The sequence below is a fragment of the Nothoprocta perdicaria genome, unplaced genomic scaffold (assembly GCF_003342845.1).
Source record: "Nothoprocta perdicaria isolate Ctin4 unplaced genomic scaffold, notPer1 scaffold_0, whole genome shotgun sequence".
In the NCBI taxonomy this organism is placed as follows: domain Eukaryota; kingdom Metazoa; phylum Chordata; class Aves; order Tinamiformes; family Tinamidae; genus Nothoprocta; species Nothoprocta perdicaria.
Window position 1 is genome coordinate 1,754,827 of NW_020454092.1, and position 22,251 is coordinate 1,777,077.

A 22,251-nucleotide genomic window follows, 5' to 3' on the forward strand; every position below is an offset into this window, starting at 1 on the left:
GATGAGGTCTTTGTTTTCTCCCATAAAGAAGTTAAACGCTGGGTCAACCTGGCCTGGTTTCCTGTCTCCAAAAGTGGCTGATAGATGCATGGGGTAGAGTATTTGAAGAGGGAAATCAAAATGATGCTTTACAACTTCCAGTGACATGTCATTCCTGAAGTCCAGTGGAATACTGGCTTTTCTTTCTATGAATCTGAGCAGCTTTGACCACTAGTAGCTCTGGATTCCAGAGTACGCTGTGGAACACTGGGGAGAGAGGTGTTTGCTGCTAGCCCAGGCAGCATGGCCTGGTGGTGGGCAACATGTTCCCCCTTCCTCAGTTGCATTTCTCTTCTGCCAGAAGAGGGAAGTCCCTCTTACACCTGGGCCCTGCCGCAGTGGCCAAGGGCTTAAGCTGCTGAACCTGCCCTTCACCCTGAAAGGCAGTGCCCTCCACCTGAAGTTGCTGAGAGGCAGGGTGCATAATGAAAGCCCCTCAGAGAAGGGGGGTGAACTCCTGCAGAGGAGGTTGCACTGGGTGACAGTCAGTAGTGCTGACCACCATCCTTCTCTACACCTATAGGTGTAACCAACAATTCTTATGGTTTTGTAGGCTGTGGCAAAACTGACAGGCCGAGAATTAAAGGCTTATGCAAAAGCTGGGGCTGTGGCTGATGAAGTACTCTCATCCATCAGAACAGTGGCTGCTTTCGGCGGGGAAAAGAAAGAAGTTGAAAGGTTTGTTCAAAGAAATTTTTAAAAGTCTCTAGTTTCTTTCTTATGTAGCGCCTTAATGCTGTCATATGCTTCAGTATCCTGACAATTAGTGTCTCTGAAGGAGTGACTTAGTTCTGAAAGGCTGACCGTCCTTCAGCTTTGAGTATTTTGAGTATACATATTTACCACAAAAACTTAGTTTTCCTATAACATTAAATATGCAAAAACAGTTATGGAACTCTGTCAATCTCTCTATTAAAACATCATAAATACTATCTCCAAAACATTCATCTTTATAGGAACATATTGTTTAACTTTCCTTTAACCACTTTCTCACAAATCACTTTTGCAGCACATCTGAAAAGTCTGGGTAATTTCAAGCTAAGTAAGAACTAGTTCCAGAGTCTCATAGGTCTTCTGACTACCTCCATTTATTGTGCCCACTCTGGAATTTTGTCTTAAATAGGAATATTTGCATGATGTAAAAAAGAGGGTAAAGGAAGTAAACTGATTGGATTGGGAAAGCAAAGTTTCCTTTTAGTTTGTTTTTGTACATAAATTGCCACTAGTTTAAGTAGCAGGACTTAGTAATCATAAATGAGCATTAGAAGTACTTCAAAGAAAATAAGTAAATAAATAAATAGCTTACATTTATTTAAATCATAGGATGGTTGTAGGACCTTCTCTGAGGCTTTAACCGAATTGCCAGATCTTGTGCCACACCACTAAGGTTCCCAGTCCCTTATTCAGATTTCTGTAGCAAGGATAGTATTCCTTGTGCTTATTATAGTAGGACATAAAATGAAGTAGACCTCATGTGGACTGACCATCAATTCACTGCAGCGTGGTCAATCTCATTTTGGTCTCTGTTTATACGATTTTTGTGTCAAATTATTTTCATCCACTTTTATTTTTCGCTTTTTCTACAGATACGATAAGAACCTGGTATTTGCTCAGCACTGGGGAATTCGAAAAGGGATAATAATGGGATTATTCACTGGTTACATGTGGCTTGTAATTTTCCTGTGTTATGCATTAGCTTTTTGGTATGGATCTAAACTTGTCCTTGAAGAAGAGGAGTATTCACCTGGCACTCTTCTACAGGTACCTATTTTAGTATGATCAAAATTTTTTGGACTGTCTTTGAAAGAGTTATTTCTAGAACATGTATTTGTAGTGTTCTGGTATCCGCTGCTCAATGGGAATGAGCCCTGTATAGTGTTTTGTTTTCTTTTTTTGTCTTTAAGGTCATTGCTCAGTATGTGCATAAAAGTATATGATTCAACTGGATAAGAAAAAAAAGCAGCATGTTCATTTTAAAGATTTCAAATGCCACCTATGGTGGCACTACACTTGCATTTGTGTGTCTGCTATACTTCTGTCGGAGATCTTCTCATCTCCTGAGTCTGCCTGTTGTTTCTAGAGTATTGACTCTTCTAAAGAGCTTTATCTGTGATGAAAAATATCACTCTGGTAAAGAAGAACATTCACAAAGAAAGTTTTTATGCAAATCTAACCTCTCTCATATAAATAGTTTCAGTCCTCTTGAATTACCATTTTCTGTTGCAAATTTCCAGCTCTCCAGCTGACAAAAAAACATTTAAATGGTTTTGATACATGCTAGTCAAAACCCATATTGCCTGCAGTTTATACAGAAAACAAGGAAACAAAAAACACATACTAACCTGCAGAGCACTCCTAGGCATCCACTACTAGCACAGTAGATGCTTTAGACACTGATTACCTAAATGTACTAGAGACAAAATCTGTGGATATTTGTTATTCTTCCCTCTAAGCCAAAACTGTCTGATTGGCAGGCCCTAGTTCAGACCTTGAATATTTTTTTCCGGAAGCTTAGTAAGCCCTGGTGTTTTGTTGAAACGTCTGTTTCTTAACATTCTCCATTCCTTGTGCACCCTGCCAGCTCCTAGCCCTCACGGCAGTGATGGAGAGCAGAACATCCTGCTGATGGGGCTTGCTAAACTGCTTTGAGGACATTGTAAAATTGAGCCATGTGGCTCAAGGAGAGTGGCCCTCCCAAGAAATCTGCAACTGTGCTTAGCACAGTGCCCTGAAAAATAAATGGAGCCTTTTCAGTGCCCTGAAAAATAAACTAGAGTTTAGGCCTTACCTAAACTCTAGTTCAGAGATTTAAAATGACAAACAGCAAGCTGTGGGGAGCTACCCTACAGCTGAAAAATTTTAGCTATCAACAGAGAGTGTTTCTTGTGCTCCCCTTTCTCTCTCAAAGTTCATCTTTCATATTTTCCATTGTACACTCCCGGTGAGTTTGGGCCGTGGTGGTTTATAGATACAAAACATGTAAATATTTTCTTTTCAGTCTCAGAAAGCCAGCTGTACACGAGCCATACTGAGTTGAGATAAAATACAAGTTAACTTCCCTTTTTCTTCCAATCAAAGATGCAGGACCTGTTCTGCTCCTGCTCATGACAGAATCTGACATGCATGTAACCTGCTTGCTTTGGGACTTGTAGTCTGTGGTAAAGCTGAGTAAGAATTTATGATTTTGGAGCTCTGTGATAAAACTAATAAAAATGTGCTATTAGGTTTTCTTAATTTATTTTACTATTTTGACAGGTTTTCTTTGGCATTTTAGTAGGAGCTTTAAATCTTGGCCAAGTGTCTCCCTGCCTGGAAGCCTTTGCCACTGGCCGTGGAGCTGCAACAAACATCTTTGAGACAATAGATAAAGTAAGTAAAGACTTCGTAAGCTCTGTCACCTGGTAGTAAAAATTCATTAAACAGCCTGTAGGCAGGAATAGTTTTATCCACAATACAAATGAAAACAAAATGAGAGGAATTAAAGCAGAATTAACTGTACCATGAAAAGTCTAGGTACATGAGTGCAGCATGTTAAACAGATTTTCCAAGCAGTCTGTTTTTTGTTTGTTTGTTTGTTTTCTTACCACTCCTACTGTTTCTTTCTCCCCTTTCTCCGTGTTGCTCTCCAGTTACTGATCAGGGCTTGCCCGTGCAAGGCCAACACGCGTGCAGGAAGAGCTTGTAGCCAAGGTTCCAGCATTGGAGCTACCTCCAGGCCTCCCAATGGTGTCCAAAGATTTGGCTCCATTGACATTAGTTGTCAAAGCTGCTCTGTCACCTGGCCCAAAGCTGCCTTGAGTGTGAAATGAGACAAATGAACATAAGTGGTGTTTCCACAGCATTCATGAGTATTCTTTACAACAGTTTTAGGAGAGATAAATACATGAAATGAGGTTGTATGTGAAAGGTCTGGAAGTTGCTGGCATTTTTTCATGTGTTTGGTGTATTTGTGTATATTGAGTCATTGGAAAAAGTACTATAAATTTCCTAGCAGTGTTTAGTAATCCCTGGTCATTGATAGTCTTTATTGTGCTAGGTGCTGTGTAAAGAAGTTTCAATACTGACACGTTTGTAAATTTGTGACTGGATAGTAAAAGCACAGCTTAACCCTGATACCGATTTTGTGTGGCACTAAACTTATGACCATACTCAGATTCCCATTTGCGGGATTAGTGAAATCTTGTTTCTTCATAGCTTGATATCTGAACTTAATTAAAATATAATCCTAAGGAATAGCCAGTCTTTTAGCTATTCTTAACATCTTAGAACACACACGTTTCCATTGTGTATATTTCCTTTTATATCTTCCCTTCCCTCTATTTGTTAGGCTACATAAAAAATCGTGTATATTTCAGTTATTGCTGTAGCCATTATCACTATGTCACCATAGTTTTAATTAATTCTCTGCATTCCACAATTAATATCTTCAGCAAAGTCCATCATAAATCTGTCCTTAGAAAAATCTGATTTCTTTGGGATTCCTCAGGTTCCTTTTTTTTCTGCACTCGCGTATAACAGTTAACAATACCCAGGTCCTGGCCAAAAGCAAGCAAGGGCCAAGGCACTTGATGGAATAGCTTAAAATCAGGATCCAAGCACTTAGGAGTGGCAGCGTAACGATGGATGCTTTAAATGCAAAGAAATGAATAAGCATGCACATTTTCAGCAAAAAATTGGTTGTTCAGTGATGTGAGAGGACATTTACCTGAGCAAAGTAGCACCATCTTAGTCCTGAGAAACTGGATAAAAAAACTTACTGCGAGTGCCTCCTGCGTGCACTCGTTCTGTCCCAGCAAAGACGAGCAAAACGGCTGCGGCCAGCGCAGGAGGCCAACGAGGAGAAGCGGTTGCTTTCGTCCCCTAGTTCTGCTGGGGCACTTTTACCTGCCACTTTAGCCCTAGTTTAATGTTTCTTGCCTACTAGTCCTGAAGCAGATTCTGCTTGCGCCAGTGGAGCCTTGTTGCATTTTGGGTTATATTGTTAAATATTGGGGACATTTATCTACTGCAGAAGTGTTGGCTGTTAAATTAAATAACACGCTACATTCTACCCTAGAAACCCACTATTGACTGCATGTCAGAAGATGGCTACAAGCTGGACAAAGTGCATGGAGAAATTGAATTTCATAATGTAACATTTTATTACCCCTCCAGACCAGATGTGAAGGTAATTAATTATTCATCATCCCTCTTATAAGCAGTTACAATATGCTGGTTTTGCCACCAGTTATGGGGAATTAGAATGGATAGATTCTCTTTGGTTTGTAGGTTGTTTTTAATGGTGTCTTGTTTTTTAATCCAGATTTTGGAAAACCTTAACATGGTTATTAAAGCAGGGGAGACAACAGCTTTTGTTGGAGCTAGTGGAGCTGGAAAAAGTACAGCAACACAGCTCATCCAGCGATTCTATGATCCCAGTGACGGCATGGTGAGTTTCCCAGTCCAGGGAGGTTTCTCTGCTCTTATGAGCTGGGAAGGGCAACATTCTTTCTTCTCCAAGGCAGAAAGGAAGAGGTTTTTTTAGTTTTTTTTTTTTCCTCTCTCTTAGAACGAAAAAAGAAAAGAGTAAAATATCCTTAATTTGTCTATTTCAGGGGGATGCTGAATAGTTTTAAAAAGAATTATTATGTGAAAGAGAAAAAATATAAGGAAGAAATTAAAATGCAGTGCTAAACCTGAGTAAAAATAATACCTATCCATACAATAATTCAGGTGTGATAACCTGTGTTGAATTCTAAGAAATACAGTATTGAACATTTAATCATTATCACACGTAATTCTGCTACAGTATATGCCTAATCATTTGACTATGAATATGAGTTACATTAACATTTTCCTCTCATTTTAGTTTTCCTATTTTGTCCAAATCACATGCATGATAACCTATATTTAAAAGTAAAAGAGAGACAACCAATTTAGTGTTAAACACATATTTATGTGTTTAACAAAACTCATGTATGCAGAATTTACTTATAGTGCATCTTGTATGATTTTTTTTTTGTTCTCATGGCAAAAGACTGAAGTTTCAATATTCCTAAATAACTGTCTTCCAGATCTAAAAATGCTTCCTAGTCTTGAATGTTAGAAAATATATAGAAAAATATATATGCATAGCTCACAGCAACCTTTCTTTTTTCATGTTCAAGAGGAAAAATTCCATGAATTTTTGTTTGCCTGTTCATTTTATAATTAAGACTTTCCTTTTCTTAACTTTTTTACTGCCACTAGAAAAAAAAAAAAGAATAAATTGGGTCAGAATTATCGTTTTTCACAGCTAACAGATGAGGATGAGTAAATGAGACACTGAGGTAGTTTGGGGCTTTGTGACTACATCTGACTGGGGAACAGAAATCTCTCCCTCTGAGGGAAGATAAAAAATAAACCCCTGTCTTGAGAAGTAGATCATAGAAGTAAATCATATGACCTGCCAGCAGATCATAGAAGACATATAATTCTTCTACCCAGCTCTCCATGGAACTGTTAATTTAGTTTTACAAGTGGAAAACACATGTCCTTTACAAAAAAAACCTAGTGTGATGGCCATTTTCTGCCCAGATTTATTTGTGAGGCCAAGCAAAAAGAGCTGTTTATTTCCATTGTGCTTCATCTCTGACCCAGGGAAGAGAATATTGCCTACATTTTTTAATTATTGTTTTGTTTTGTCCTTACTTTAATTGCCTCGCTAGATCACCCTGGATGGTCACGACATTCGTTCCCTTAATATCCAGTGGCTGCGCTCCCAGATCGGTGTTGTTGAGCAGGAGCCAGTTCTGTTTGCTACCACAATTGCAGAAAATATTCGCTATGGTCGGGATGAGGCTACCATGGAAGAAATAGTGAAAGCAGCTAAGGAGGCCAATGCTTACAACTTTATCATGGACTTGCCGCAGGTATGCTGCACTTCTGAAAATGTTGATGCAAAAAGAGAGAATTGCTCTGTCCCTCTCCCCTTACAGCTGCCTGAGCTCAGATGGGAGAGCAAAAGATTAAAATTGACAGTAGTTAGCAACCTTTCCTTCAACAAGAGTTATTAAGGTCTTGCTACATATATTTCACCAACTTGAAACTTAATAAAACATGAGCCAAGGGGAATTAGTTGCTCAAGGGTTATACATACAACATTTAATAACATGGAAATAATCAGCATGATTTTAAAACGAAAATGTCTTTTTCATGCTACTTAGATCTGTTTCTGTGTAGGTCAACAGCAATTAAGAGCCCAGGACTCTCATCAGCCAGCATGTGTTTTTGAACAGTCTTTGCTGAATCTCATAATCTCATCTCCTTGTATGAGATGTGTCAGTTAGTTATGTGAAGTAATTATTCCCTGATTCCTCCTGTAAGGGCTTTGATCAGCCCTACAGCATTCCGTCTCAGGCAAAACAATATTGATTAGGAAGGAGGTTGTTTCATCAGCTTAGACATCTGGAGCAATAACAGTGCCTTTCAAAACTGGTAATTTTGTTAAGCCCACTGCTAGTACCAATCTGAGAGACATATTAGCAGTGACTTCACAAGATGCTTGATTGACTCCTTTGTTATGTGTTTCATTTTCTTTTTTTCCCCTCACCCAGCAATTTGACACTCATGTTGGAGAGGGTGGAGGCCAGATGAGTGGAGGTCAGAAGCAGAGGATAGCTATTGCCCGAGCTCTTGTGCGAAACCCGAAAATCCTGCTCCTGGATATGGCTACCTCAGCACTTGATAATGAAAGTGAAGCTACTGTTCAGGAAGCACTTCATAAGGTTTGCTGTATTATCGCATAAACTACATTTAAAAGAGTAGAAATACTTTTAAGGTACTGTGTAGAACATTCTGCCAAATTGTAACAAAGCATTGAAAAGCTTTTCTTAATAACTGTCTTATATTCAAAAAAAAAAAAAAAAAAAAAGACCTTGGTATTGTCTGGCAATACTTCTTTCTTATTAGTTCATTAACAAGAATCTAAAATTCACTTTCTTCAGAGATGGTGCTCATCTCTGGGTACTTGCTGCCCTCCCTCTGGTTCTGGATGAACTGTGGTCTGGTCCATGTGTTCTGAGTCCCACAGCAAAGCCCCTTGGGAGGAGGGGATTGGCATAAATAGGTAATAAAATGCTCAAGACTGTCAAGATTTTGACAATGCTGTCCATGATGAGAAGGAAACTTTTCCATATCACTTGTAGAATTTGTCTGATTAAAAGTGAATAAGAGCAAGGTAGATGCCTACCACCCAGTACAGCTATGCTAAGCCTGGTTTTTAACCAGCAGAGATCGGGTCAATGCAATTGAGAGAGTCCCAGGTAGGGTTCATCTAATGCTACAGCAAATATAAACAAAAAAAAGGCAGACCAAAAGTACCTATTTTAGATAAATAGACTTAATATAAAGGAAGCTTAGCCTGAATTAATGTCTTGTATAAATTTTGGTAAAATGAATGCTATCCCTGGCAATGAATGTCATTGGTAACTGTTCACATAGACAATAACAAAGTCAGAACTTTGAGGAATCCACAAGCTGTACAGAGGTGTCATCTGTAATCTGTTTTTTTCTTTTTTTCTGAATAAATTCCATGAATCCAAGAATGACTTGTGTAGGCAGTGAATTGTGTAGGTAGTGAATTCAGAACACATGAGCTACTTTCAGAAACAGCTTTTCTTCACTGATCTCAGAGAATTAATACCATACCATAAAGTGACCATTCCGTAACTTTGCAGTTGTCTGCAAAGGGCAGAGGAAAACGCTGCAAATAAGCTTCAGTTCTTGACGTGTGGTTCTGTAGTTGTGTCTGTGAACACAGGTTCAGGCAGTTGCGCGTTTTCTCCATCTGTTCATCAAGGTGGAAAGAACTAGTCTGAGATTAGCACAAATTAGCACAGTGCAAGTTAAAACACGTTTTCGTGCTACATTAGTGCAGTTTCACAGCTCCCATCCTGGAACGATCTCCCTTCTGGACAACGTAGGGCACTAGCAAAAGAGCTCAAAATATTTCCCTCTTTAATACATGGACAATACGAGCTATGGATGGAGATAATTCAAAGTCTGCTGAAACCACTGGCAGGACCCCTGTGGGTATGAGCAGAGGTCAAGTTTTGTGGTGCTGGTTCCAAGCAGTTCTGTGGGCCGTCCTGGCAGCGTGGCTGCTGTTCCTGCAGGTTCGCTTGGGCCGCACAACCATCTCCATCGCTCACCGCCTGTCCACCATCAAAGCAGCTGATGTTATCGTTGGGTTTGAGCACGGAAGGGCTGTGGAGAAAGGAACTCACGAGGAGCTCCTGCAGAGGAAAGGCGTATATTTCATGCTGGTGACCTTGCAGAGCAAAGGAGACAAGGCACTTGCTGCAGCACCGGTGCAAAGTGAGTGTCTTGTCCTCTTTCGTAAAATTACATAAAATTCCATGGAATTTAAAGTTTTTTTTTTTTTTTTTTTTTTTTAGGAGTAATTTTTCTCCCTTTCCATACCCTACCCCTCGCTCCCCTACCTCCCTGTTTTTCCCCTTGAAAGGCTAAATGTTAGCATCCTTAAAAGTAACACACTAATAGCTCTGGCTAAAGTGTTTTTAGTGCCTGTGCACTGAATGACCTTCTTCATATATCTCTGCCCTAGCACTTGAATCCAGACCTGCATTCCCCAGGCATTTTGTGTCTCTGCTTAGTGCTGACAATCTATCTGCTGCATTAGAACTGCAGAAAAATTAGAGTATGCTGAAACCACCTTGTTTGTTTTGCTAGAGGCAGATTTGAATCCAAACTTCTGGAAATAGAAACTTAATAAGATGACTTGTGTAGATCCGTGAAGCGTCATAGCTTGGGTGTGGTTATCTTAAAAGGACAATTGCTAAAATAAACAGCTTCAGCAGTCACAGCCCAGATCAGATAGTACTTGGGTTAATATTCAGTTTGCCTAACTCGAGCATGTCAAATGCAACTAGTATAAAACCTGGGGAATGTGTAGGTAGAGCAACAAGTTTGTGTTATGTCCCTTGCTTTCTGAAAGTATTCCAGCTGTGACTTGGAGACACTTCATTTTCTTGCAAATCAACAAGGGACTTAGGTTGTATTCAATTTTAACACAAACTGAAGAGCTTTATGTGCTATATTTTACAGCATCAGAAAATAATATACTTGAGCCAAATCTTGAGAAAGTCCAGTCATTTAGCAGAGGAAGCTATCGGGCCAGCTTGCGGTAAGTTTTAAAAATGAAAACGAAATGAAACAAGAAACAAATCTCAATTTATTATAGTAATTACGTACTGCTTTCTACAATGTGGTAGAGAGAGTCAAATGGCTGCAAGCATTTACTTAGAACAGCCCCCTTGGAAAGGAATATTTTGGATGATAAACTACTGATTGAAGATTTGTGGGTAAACAGTGATGCTCTGAATTCTACTCCCTTTCTAGGCACAAGATCTTCCCTCCAGTTCTGCTCTACTGCATTTATGTTCCATTTTTAATATTCCATATAGCCATCTAATATAACATATAGCCGTATACGTATATCAACTCATACACTTTTTCTCTAGGCACTTAAAAAATTATTTGCTCTTGAGTTACTTATGAAATCAATTCCAATGTACAAGGATGTTTTTATTATGACTTGAACTTCTAGAAAGATAAAGCATTTTACAGGCCAGTCTGTCTTGTAGCAAGACATCTCTGCTCATCTTAGTCATGTGAGTGAATATGTTGCTCCGAGTTTATCATATTGTACTTTGGGGGCACAGGAGAACTGCTTCAGCATCCTGTTTTACTGCACTAACCACTCTGTAGTGATAATGGTCAATTGACTCGGTATCTTATAAGCATGCACGGTTAAGCCTGTGTGTAGGATACACCATGAATTTGCTCAACAAGTAAACATGGCAGGGTACAAATAAGCAACATCTGAGTGTTGGGGGTGGAGTATGATTATGAAAATCAGAAAATATCTGAGTTTTTATTGTGGGATATTTTCTTCTTGAGAAGGTGAGAGGAGATGGCAAAAGAAAGAAAAAGTGGGTTTCCTGTGGCTCAGTTAACCCTGATTCCATGTGACATTAAAGCTGCGCCTGCCTCGAAAGCAAGCGCTGTGTTTCCGACCTGTGGAGAACAGACTGTTCCTCTGCCCTCTCTCCCTCAGAGCCTCCCTTCGGCAGCGCTCCAGGTCGCAGCTCGCCAGCCTGGTCCCTGACACTCGCTTAGCCATTGCAGGAGACCACTCAGAGTCCGTGTATCTTATGTCTTCCTATGGAGAAGATGATGGACCAGCAAAAAAGGTCAGGTGCAATAGGTTATTATTAAATTGTAAACAAACAGGAAATCTTTTATATTACTTGGTACTGAAACTCTGTAGATAAGTGCTTCTGTTACAGAAGGTGCTGGCATGTCTTCTTGGATTGATCTTTTTCTGTACAGACTCACAGCTTTTAAGTTTTACCCTCTGTATAAACTCTGGGCTGCATCTTTATGGCTATAATACTTACCCATATAAAGTTTCCAGCAAAGTATGAGCTCTTGATAGATCAATATATGTCGTAGATGAAGATGTTCACTTTATGAAATGCAATAGCCACTGAGTGATAGAAATTAGATTGTTCTTGTTCAGTAAAGAGTAAATTCATTTCATTCTCTCAAAATCATTGTGAAAGTGCAGAGAACATCACTGCAACCTGAGCCAGAGTCCTTTCCCTGACTTTACAAACTTTGTGTCAGTGCCTGGTGTGGCCAAGCAATATAGGAGACAAAGACAGCAGGCCTTAAAATGATGCAGAACAGGACCAATTCTTTAGGAATATGCTCAGTGAAATGATTTTTAAAGCCTTTGTGAAGCTTTCTGCACGAATTTGCAGATCTATAGATAACTCAGTGCAGAAAGTGGCTGTCAGAAGTCACTGCTCTTGCTCCTACTAAGCCTATTACGGGAATAGAGGCTTTAGGGCTGTCACTATGACACTATCTCAGAAACAAAAGAAAAAGCAAAATGTTTGTATCCCTTTATCCATTTCCAGCAGATAGTTGTACACAGAGTATTTCTTGACTGGGCATTTCCAGCTATATGAGCTGAGGGAGATGAACAGGGCTCAGCACACTGTGTGTTACAAAAATTCTGCACAAAATCAAACTGCAGACAAAGCTATAATTTGATGATGAATACTCTGCACTTACTGAGAGTAAAATTTTGCTGGTGGAGATTGCATTGCACCTCATCTGGGAGTAGCAAGAAGCAGAAAGCAGCTTGGGTTTCAATAGGTGAAAGTCTTAAGCAGGTGAAGGAAAGTCTTATAATTAACTTGTTCATCTGGAATCAGTAGTACTGTGTGAACTATACTTCCCTTTTTCTCCAGGGATGATAGATGATGTTTTTTCGAACACTGTTGTGACTCCCTAAAAAAGAGTTCAAGTCAGCAGGCAAGACACATCATGGTTTGTTCTTATATAAAGCCAGAATAGCTCTTTTGTTACTGGAGGTAACCGTTTAATGGACCACCTGTGCTCATTTTGCCTCAGGGACAAAGGGAAAACATCATCCAGAATGCTTCCCCACTCCCCACCCTATAAATGTAACCTATTTTTTAGGAGTCTGTTGCTGTGGCTGAAGATGATGTGAAGCCTGTACCGTTTGCCAGGATTTTGAAATACAACGCCTCAGAATGGCCATACCTGGTGCTTGGATCTCTGGGAGCGGCCGTCAATGGAGCAGTCAGTCCACTCTATGCTTTGTTGTTCAGTCAGATTCTTGGGGTATGTTATGCTAATATTTTAAAGGGTATTTTGGTTCTTAAGCAAAGGGGAGCAAAGGATCCTGTCAGGCAGATTATGTTTTGCACAAGTCTTTTAACCTTTTATAATAAATCACAGCATGACAAAAATGATTGAGGTTGGAAGTCAAGTCCAACCCCCTTACTTAAGGCCTAGGCCACGTCGCACAGGATCTTTTCCAGGTAGGTTTTGAATATATCTCCAGAGAAGAAGACTCCACAACCTTTGGTTGTTTGGAGTACAACCAAATGCTGAGTTCCATTAATGTATGGGATCACTCCAACTGTGCAGAGAGCATACAAATGACTTGTTATGATGAATTAAAATAAGAGATTTGCATCAAAACATATGGGTCTTTTTCTTTAAATGAAGATTAGTCTGCAAATCCATATGCTTAACCACTGATAAGGATCATAGGCCTGGAGTAGACCAGAGCTTGATATGCTAAAAGTTATTTCTATATTAACTTTTTGGGCTTTGCAGGATGTATTATTTTGTTGCCTGGGTACTGATGTACAAAGCTGAAAGAAACCTGGAAGTAGCATTCCTAGTAGAGAGTAGCTATTTCTCTTTTCTCAAATTCATGCTCTAATTCCTCTCAGTAACCTTAATGTATTAATAACTTAGACCTGTCAGTAACTTGGGTTGACCTTTCACGTTTATATTTGTAAATTTTTTTTATATAGCAGATGTAATGGAAATTCAACGTATGCCCTCTATTGTCAGATGTTTTACCTTAAGGAATTTTGAATGGTTTTGTTCTAAGTAAAGGTCAAATGCTTAGGTTATTTTTAACTATACCTTAAAGATAATAGAGAAGTGCAGGTATGAGCTGTAGGTGACACGTGTGGGTAGTAAGGGAGGTTTAGCTGTTTCCAGTGGGTTTGCCGACCTGCCTCCAGGCGCTGGGGCTGGCGGCAGCGGCTACAGGAGGCGGCTGCTTTGATTTGGACTTCGATTTCTTTAGCAGCCAGTAACGCTGCCAGATGCGGGCAAATACCAGATACAAGTGAGAGATAAAAGGAGAATTCCATGAAGACTGGGAGAAGCAGGGGAGGACTCCACTTTAAGCACTAATGATGCTGCTTCCTAAGTACCCTGCAGGAAGGGAATAGCTCCTGCCACACTCTGCAGCAGAGGCCAGGGGCTTCCACTTGAAGCCTTCAAGCTGCTGGAGGCAGTTAAAACAGCTCTGGTTGGCGCCATATGAGGAACGTCCCGGGGCTGCATTCCCGTGCCCCTTGTGCCATGGCAGCTGCTGTGAATCGCACTCCCGGGAAGCTGCCGCTATCTGAGGAACTTCGGAGTCGGTAAATTCCTGGAAATGGCACCTACAAGTTAAGGGCATGGAACGAAATTCTGTCACATCCCGTTGCAGATATTGAGCTATTTTGTAAGTTCTGTTTCCCTCCTTTACATGAATCTAATACTGTGCCCCCCATTTTTTTTCAAAGACCTTTTCCATTCTTGATGAAGAGGAACAAAGAAGACAGATCAATGGTGTCTGCTTGCTCTTTGTCTTAGTTGGGCTTATATCGTTTCTGACACAATTTGCACAGGTAATAGCAGTCTGATGTAGATAAGTATTGTTTGTCATCTCTTTTACTGTATGTGTACCCTGCTGAATGAAAACAGCATTGATTCTTATGCAGGCATACACTTTTGCCAAGTCTGGTGAGCTGCTTACGAGACGGCTGAGGAAAATTGGCTTCCAGGCTATGCTAGGGCAAGAGATTGGTTGGTTTGATGACCAGAGAAACAGCCCTGGTGCTTTGACTACAAGACTTGCAACAGATGCATCACAGGTCCAAGGGGTAAGACAGGATATAATAAGAGAGAATAACTACTTTGTTATTAGCACTGATTGAAGGCCTATTTTGGCACATTGTCCCCCAAAATGACTGCAAATTTGTTACAAAGAGTAGTGTACATGAGGGAAGGGTGAATGGCTGACCGTAAAGATGATATCAAGGATAGTAGTTAAAATGTATTCCTAAAAGACAGTGACTTTAATTCACCAGTTCTTCCTGAGGTTTCTTACTGATTTTAGTATGGCTGAGACTTTACTGTGTTAATAGTTAAGATGCAAAAGGTTTCTGTTTATTCTTTAAGTCAAGATAGATAAATATATGGGCTAAACAAAGCATCCAGAAGGAATTCCTCCAGGAAGCAAGAGAATTTATTTAAACAGTTAGATTCTCTTTGTTAGTGTCGTTAGGAAGAGTTTTCCTCACATCTCCTTAGGAAGTTTGGTGGGGCAAAACAGTACCTGAGAGTTGCATTCCTTCTCTTGGTGCGGTTAAAGGGAAACAAGGTATCTAAACGGACTAAATTCTAGTGCTGCCTGCAGCCACTGGTGCCTTGTATTATTTTAGTGATATTTAGAGTTTTCATAATGTTTATAGGAAGATTTTTTTAAGATATTGAAGTTACTACTGGAGTACAAATCAATTATTTCTTCTTTGTCTTCTTTGAAGGCAACTGGATCTCAGATAGGAATGATTGTCAACTCCTTCACCAACATTGGAGTGGCCGTCATCATTGCTTTCTACTTCAGCTGGAAACTGAGTTTAGTTATCATGTGTTTCCTACCATTTTTGGCATTATCTGGGGCTGTGCAGGCCAAAAAGCTGACAGGATTTGCTGCTCAGGACAAGAAGGCTCTGGAAGCTACTGGACAGGTAACATTGTTTAAAAGCTAATTTATATTCACACCCACATGGAGCTGGATGTCTGGACTTTGGAACCATCAGTAATTCAAATGGAATAGAACTGGCAAAATTTTGCAAATAAATTGTAATATTTCAGCTTGCAAAGCGATCAGAACATCACTGGGAATTCCCTCCTGTAAAAATACTCACAGCTTGGAGTGTAACCTGCTTTTCAAAATGGACTAGACCTACCTGCTCCACACAGATCTTCCCGACCACTTGGTTTCCTTGCTGTTGGTTTTGTTGAACACCCATTTGGTGGTTCCTGGTGATTCTGATGTGCTCAGAGAGCAGGGACAGCTGCTCACTCAGAAATCATTACACTTCAGATTTTGCTGCTGCGTAATGAATTGAATTTCATTGTGTGTGTTGAATTTAGAGAGAATAGGGAGAATTGTTTCTTCAGTAAGTCCAATAGCTTAGCAGCTTTCCTATCAATTTGTGCCGCTTCTCTGAGGGCTTGAGAATAGATTTCTGTGGAGAGAGACAAGGAAGAAATAAGTGTCCTAGACAATTTTGTTTTAAAAAAGTAGCATTTGTCAAAATTACATGATCTATTCTTCCATTCAGCTAGAGATTGTTGCTACTGAGAAGTGAATCTTGGAAATATTTGAGTATGTTTTAGGACAGCATTGTGCTGTAATGAGGAGGATGCACAAAATCAAGTGCCACTTATTCACACTGTGGACACCTAAGTTACACGTGAGAGAACTTGGTCTCCTGAGTGTGTTTGCAGCAGCTTGCTCTAGGAAACAAACAGAATTTTGCTATTGTGGATGTAGCAGATGTTGCTTGCAGTAAAGCTCCTCTTTAGCTTGGCTGACATCTGGAACAATCCGTATCTGAAATGATGATGTGCGGCATGAGTGCCGTGCACACGTGCAAGAGCTGTGCATTGTGGAAGGGAGCACAAATTGGGAGATTTTACTTTTTTTTTTTTAATTTTATTTTTATTTCCAGATCTCCAGCGAAGCCCTCACTAACATCAGGACTGTAGCTGGCATAGGGAAGGAGAAGATGTTTGTTGACAATTATGAGAAGCACCTGGAAATGCCCTACAGAGCTGCAATCAAAAAAGCCCACGTGTACGGGCTGTGCTACGGCTTTGCGCAGTGCATCGTGTTCATAGCCAACTCGGTCTCTTACCGATACGGAGGGTTTCTGGTGGCCGACGAGGGCCTGCACTACAGCTTCGTGTTCAGGTGAGCGCGCGGAGCGGGAGGCGGCTCCCGGCAGCGCGCGGCTCCCGGCGCCTCCCGGGACAAACGGTGCCGCTTTCCCGCAGGGTCATCTCCGCCATTGTGACCAGTGGAACGGCCTTGGGCAGAGCGTCTTCCTATACGCCCAACTATGCCAAAGCCAAAACGTCGGCTGCGCGGTTTTTTCAGTTGATTGATCGGATTCCTAAGATCAGTGTTTACAGCGATAAAGGAGAAAAATGGGTGAGTGTGGAGATGAGTAATAAGGGGTGTCATTCAGCTCAGCGCTGCCCTGAACTCGCAGTGACAACTTCTTTGCTCTTTGACAGCAGCGAGCTCTGTACTAGCCAGCAATGTAAAGTGCAGCTAGTAGGAATTTCTCAGCACAACACTCCTCGAAATGGGACTAGGTCCAACTTGCATGACTCATGCAGTCACATACTACTTTTTCTTTCTGTTCTAAAGTTTTCAAATAAGTCTGATCAGAACTGGTTTATGATGAGGGCTATTTTTCAGTTCAACATCATAAAGTTGAAGGTGTTCAAGAGGAAAATCATCTGAGTCGGACAAAAATAAAAATTCTCAATTTTGAATTGACAAATCAAAACAATAAAATTCAGATAACTTTTTTCTTTAAACTTTTTCAAAATTAAAGGAATTCTTGAAATATTTCTACAAATTAAATACATTAAATATTTTGCTTCGAACCATGAAAATAAAAAATGTCAATTCCCTCTCAGGATTTTCTGAAACAATTTTAAAAAATAATTTCTTGAAAATTAGAAAATTGATCTGAATTCACATGTTGTCTTATTTCCCATGTTGAAAAATTGGTCTTCTTTTTTAATCAAAAAACCTTTTGCATATGAATGTCTTTGCACCATCATCGAATTTGGGCTTACGTGGAGTGTGTGTTAACAAAAATAGGTTCCAAGATAGTCCCATTTCCTGCCAATGCAGTATCAGTTGAGCAACAGTGTTATTATGACTAATGGCTTCCCCTCTAGGAGAGCCCTGCCCATGGGTTCTTGAATCTCTCTTTCTGCGCTGGTTTCGTGGTCACTGATGTCACATTTTAAACAACAGAGGCAAGAATGAAATTTGAGGAGTTGTTGCTTTGTACTTCCCAAATCAGTTTCGATCTCACTGTAGCTTCCCTCTCATTCTTTCACCAGGATGATTTCAAGGGAAGCATCGAGTTCCTTAACTGTAAATTCACATACCCTTCCCGGCCGGACACCCAGGTGCTGAGAGGCCTCTCGGTGGCCGTGAAGCCCGGGCAGACTCTGGCGCTGGTTGGCAGCAGCGGCTGCGGCAAGAGCACCAGCGTGCAGCTTCTGGAGCGCTTCTACGACCCCGAGCATGGAGCCGTGGTGAGCAAAGGGGCCGCGGGGTCGGGGGCTCCTCTGGGTGCTGGGCCGTGCAGCCGGCGCGGCCGCGACTGCCCTGCATCCCGCTGGCAGCTCTGCCCGTGTTGGCGCCGCCGCATTCGGGCGCGGGGAGAACAACTGCTGGGCCTCAGCTGTGGCACCGCGCGGGGCGCAGCGCCCTCCTTGCCACAGGGAGGCTGTCACATCCCTAAATAAAGAGTTTTGGCTTGTAGTTTCCTTGCAGGCTGAACTTGGCTAGTGGCATCTTCTAAAAACTCCATTACTGGGAGCTTAAACAGCTTTTGTATCTTTTCCCCACAGAAATACTTAACTAGTCTGAGCTCTTTTTCTTTAGGAAAAAAAAAAATATGTGGCAATTACTAAGCCAGGAATCCAGCAAAGCATGTGTCTGTATTGAAGCAGTTAAATAGTTCAGTAGCCCTTCAGGTTAAGCAAATGATTTAGTGTCTCTCTGGATCGGAGATGCACACAGGAAAAAAAAAAAAAAATCCTTTGCCATGCACGAGGGAGGCAAATGTAAATTAGATCAACCTTGTTTGCATTTTGGTCATAAGGCCATGTTTAAAACTGTAGGGATCACTTAGTTTTGCTGTGAATTATTTGTGTTTGGAAGCTGTTGCTCTAGAATGATGTTTCAAGTTCTCTTTTCTTTTCTGGTAGTTAATAGATGGACACGACACCAAGAAAGTAAATGTTGAATTTCTTAGATCAAAAATCGGAGTAGTGTCCCAGGAGCCCGTGTTGTTTGACTGCAGCATTGCTGATAACATTAAATACGGCAGCGCCGCCCGCGAGCTGTCGCTGGAGGCGGTGGTGGCGGCGGCCCGCAAGGCCCAGCTGCACGACTTCGTCATGTCGCTGCCGCAGGTGAGCGCCCGCGCCGCGCCGGGGCCCCGGCACCGTGTGGCGAGCCCGGGGGAGCCACGGGCATCGCGGGACTGGCAAGGTTTGGGGTCAGGGGGCTGGTGGTGGTTGCGGGGGTGAGGGGGGGGAAGTTTTACACAGTAGGCAAATAGTTACAAAACTGGGCCCACTGAGGACTCTGAAGTAGACAAAAAGGAAAGCTCTTTCGAAGCAATGGCCAGGAAAGGCTGGCCAGCTCAGTGGTTAGAGCAGGACACTGAGGCAGGAGATACAAATCCTGTTTGCGGCTGTGGCAGGTAGGCCTGGTGACTGAGGCAAGATGCTTAAATACATTTAAATCATAAAAATAAACATAAAATGTATAAATACAGTTTAGGTGCCCAAACAGAACACTTGTCCATATAATTCCTCAGCTGCTTTCAGCCTCTTCCCCCAATCTACTTCTGCCGCAGACAAATTAGCATTCATTTTACTATGAGCTGTTTCTTGCAGGCCCACCATCGTGCTGCCTGGGCGCCCATGTCACGTGGCCCTTAATGTCATGGTTCAAAACAGCCCCACTAACATGGGTGTTTGCCTTCCTTTTGGGAGGCCACAACCATAGTCAGACCTCTGTCTCTCTCCGCCTCGTTCCTTCACTTTGTCTCCCCATCTGTTCACATCTAAATGAGATTTTTTTTTTTTTAATTTTTTTTTAACTGAGAGGCGATCTGATTAATATGTATAAGTTCAGGAAGGGAGAATGCAGGGAGGAAGGGGACAGGCTGTTCTCACTGGTGGCCAGTGATAGGACGAGGGGTAATGGCCACAAGCTGAAGCACAGGAAGTTCTGTCTGCAGGTGAGGAGGAACTTCTTTACTGTTAGGGTGACAGAGCACTGGAACAGGCTGCCCAGGGAGGTTGTAGAGTCTCCTACTCTGGAGGTCTTCCAAACCCGCCTGGATGCCACCCTGTGCCACATGCTCTAGGTGTGCCTGCTTGAGTGGGAAGCTTGGACTAGATGATCTCTAGAGGTCCCTTCCAACCTTGAATATTCTGTGATTCTGTGTGTTTTTCAGCAATATGAAACTAACGTTGGGGCTCAGGGCTCCCAGCTGTCCCGCGGGCAGAAGCAGCGCATTGCTATAGCGAGGGCCATCATACGAGATCCTAAAATCTTATTACTGGATGAAGCTACCTCTGCCTTAGACACAGAAAGTGAAAAGGTAAATATGCAGTGAAAAGAAACACGGGTGTGTTCATACAGTGACTTTCAGTGTCCTTGTCTGTGCTGTAGACACTGTACCCTTGACAGCCATAGCCTTACGAACATTATTCCACATTCTTAATTTGGAACCATAACAGCAAGAATCTCTATGAAAAATCCAGGAAGCAGAGCTGTAAATACAGTAGCCAACTCCAGCTGCTCTTTGCCTGCCAAGGCACGTGTTGGGTAAGGTTTGGGGACGGCAGCACGTGTTAGGTCTTGTGCGCGCATGCTGTGGGTTCGAAAGCTGCCTGGAGGAATGGTTCACAGCTGCAGCTTCCCTGCACCAAGAACCCAACAATTTTTCTAAAGTCTGAAGAAAGCTGCAGTAAAAGAGCAGTGAAGGGCCAAAAGCTCCTACAGTATTTTCTGTAAATGCTGTAAATTCTACCACTGTATTTATCTGTCCTTTCCTTGTATGAGTGTTAGAATAAGCTTATGACCCTGCAAATAAAAATAATAATGAAGGGCCACTAACATGAGGTTTGATTTGGCCTCATAGTCACTTTTTAAAAGTACTGCATGATGTAGTTGATTAGGCTGAATCAATCCGATTTCCGCCGCCGAGTCGCACGCTCGTGTCCCCAATGCACTCATTTTTCAGGGCTCCTTTCTATGTTGCCTTTAGACGGTGCAGGCAGCACTGGACAAGGCCAGGGAAGGACGAACCTGCATCGTCATCGCCCACCGCCTGTCCACGATCCAGAACTCCAGCATCATCGCCGTCATGTCACAAGGCATCATCACGGAACAGGGCACTCACGAGGAACTGATGGCCAAGGAAGGAGCTTATTACAAGCTTGTTACCACTGGAGCCCCAATTAGCTGAATTACTGCAACACTAACTTTGAGTTACTGTTTTCCCCTAAACAGATACGCTGTGGTAGGTATGTGTACGGTTCCCCATTGCACTATAAAGTAAAAGTTCTCTACAACATTCTGAGGCTGGTGGTACCTAAACGTATGTAGCCTTTCTGGAGCAAGCAGCGCCCAGCAGGGCACGTGCAGGGACCTATGCGTAGGTAGCCCACTGCTAAGGGAAAACAAGCCTGGAAGTAGGAGAGCTCTCTGGAGAGCGGGGGGAGTGGCCACCACTTGCACTCAGACTGCAAGGTCCTGCCATGTAGCCATCAGGGAGGACTCTGCTCTGCTCTGGTGGCAGGTGGCAGCTCTCCAGGTGAGCTGTGTGAACATGATGCTAGGAAGGGAGCCACCATCTCCTGATGCTGTGGCTTGCAGACAGCTGCCACTCGTGTGGCTGCACATCTCCCCCTTCCCACTCCCAGCGCCTCCTGGGTCACCTGCGCTACACCCTGTGAAGCCCAGAGCTTGATGTAGCAGCACCCGGTGCCAAAACCATTGCGTATTTATGGAAAAGGCAACTTCACTGTAGTGACGAAAGCAGTCAAGAGGAACAGAAGCTGGTAAGACTCCTTTTCCGCACACTCATCACTTTTCTCAAAGCTGTCAGATATGTTGGAATATGAATAAATGCTTTATTTCAATCAATGTAAACTCTTACAGTTCATCCTCACTGTTATTTTAATCTCTTCTATTGAAAGGGTGATGGATAATATCCTGTTTTCATTTGGGCGGAGGCAAGACTGATAGATATCCTTTAAAAGAGCATAAATATTCTGCAAAGGTAGGATAAGAACTAAGGATGGCCATGACTAGCTGTTTACATTAGGTGCAGTTGCTAACGAGGCAACAACTCACTGCTGACAGTGTCAGGAAGCACCTGGCCCTGGCTGAAGCTGCTCCCTGTAACTTGTCGCTCGAGGCTGTGCTCGTCGCCACACTGCGCTACTGGGCACTGTTTGCAGGGCCTGGTATCTTGGAGACAAAGCAGATGATAGCCAGATAACCTAAAATTACAGTTTCAGGATTCAATTTGTGACTTAGACTACACAGTATTACCTGGAAGAGCATCCACAGCATCCTGCAATCTGCAGCTTGTTGGATGTTGCTTTTTTTTTTTCCTCTTTAATTCAAAACCAACAAAAACCACATTTTTTTGTGCAACCCCATTATTAGAATACCTTCACTAGAACCTAATGAAAGCATACAACTGATATTAAAAA

At 42.0% G+C, this 22,251-nt stretch overlaps 1 protein-coding gene across 1 annotated transcript in view; it reads left to right on the plus strand.

The window, feature by feature from the left end:
• The window catches only part of ABCB11 (ATP binding cassette subfamily B member 11), a 34,977-nt gene extending 13,306 nt beyond the window's left edge, over positions 1-21,671 (plus strand). Inside the window, exons 10-29 of the mRNA XM_026048167.1 lie at positions 593-717; positions 1,626-1,800; positions 3,295-3,408; positions 5,096-5,206; positions 5,342-5,467; positions 6,726-6,929; positions 7,614-7,784; positions 9,174-9,375; positions 10,126-10,204; positions 11,138-11,273; positions 12,574-12,738; positions 14,211-14,315; positions 14,409-14,570; positions 15,234-15,437; positions 16,428-16,669; positions 16,753-16,909; positions 17,842-18,039; positions 18,718-18,924; positions 19,980-20,126; positions 20,796-21,671. Of these exons, the coding sequence (XP_025903952.1) occupies positions 593-717; positions 1,626-1,800; positions 3,295-3,408; positions 5,096-5,206; positions 5,342-5,467; positions 6,726-6,929; positions 7,614-7,784; positions 9,174-9,375; positions 10,126-10,204; positions 11,138-11,273; positions 12,574-12,738; positions 14,211-14,315; positions 14,409-14,570; positions 15,234-15,437; positions 16,428-16,669; positions 16,753-16,909; positions 17,842-18,039; positions 18,718-18,924; positions 19,980-20,126; positions 20,796-20,996 (3,231 nt within the window). The 3' untranslated portion in view covers positions 20,997-21,671. The remainder of the gene's footprint in view (positions 1-592; positions 718-1,625; positions 1,801-3,294; positions 3,409-5,095; positions 5,207-5,341; positions 5,468-6,725; positions 6,930-7,613; positions 7,785-9,173; positions 9,376-10,125; positions 10,205-11,137; positions 11,274-12,573; positions 12,739-14,210; positions 14,316-14,408; positions 14,571-15,233; positions 15,438-16,427; positions 16,670-16,752; positions 16,910-17,841; positions 18,040-18,717; positions 18,925-19,979; positions 20,127-20,795) is intronic.
• Positions 21,672-22,251: the final 580 nt, after the last annotated feature.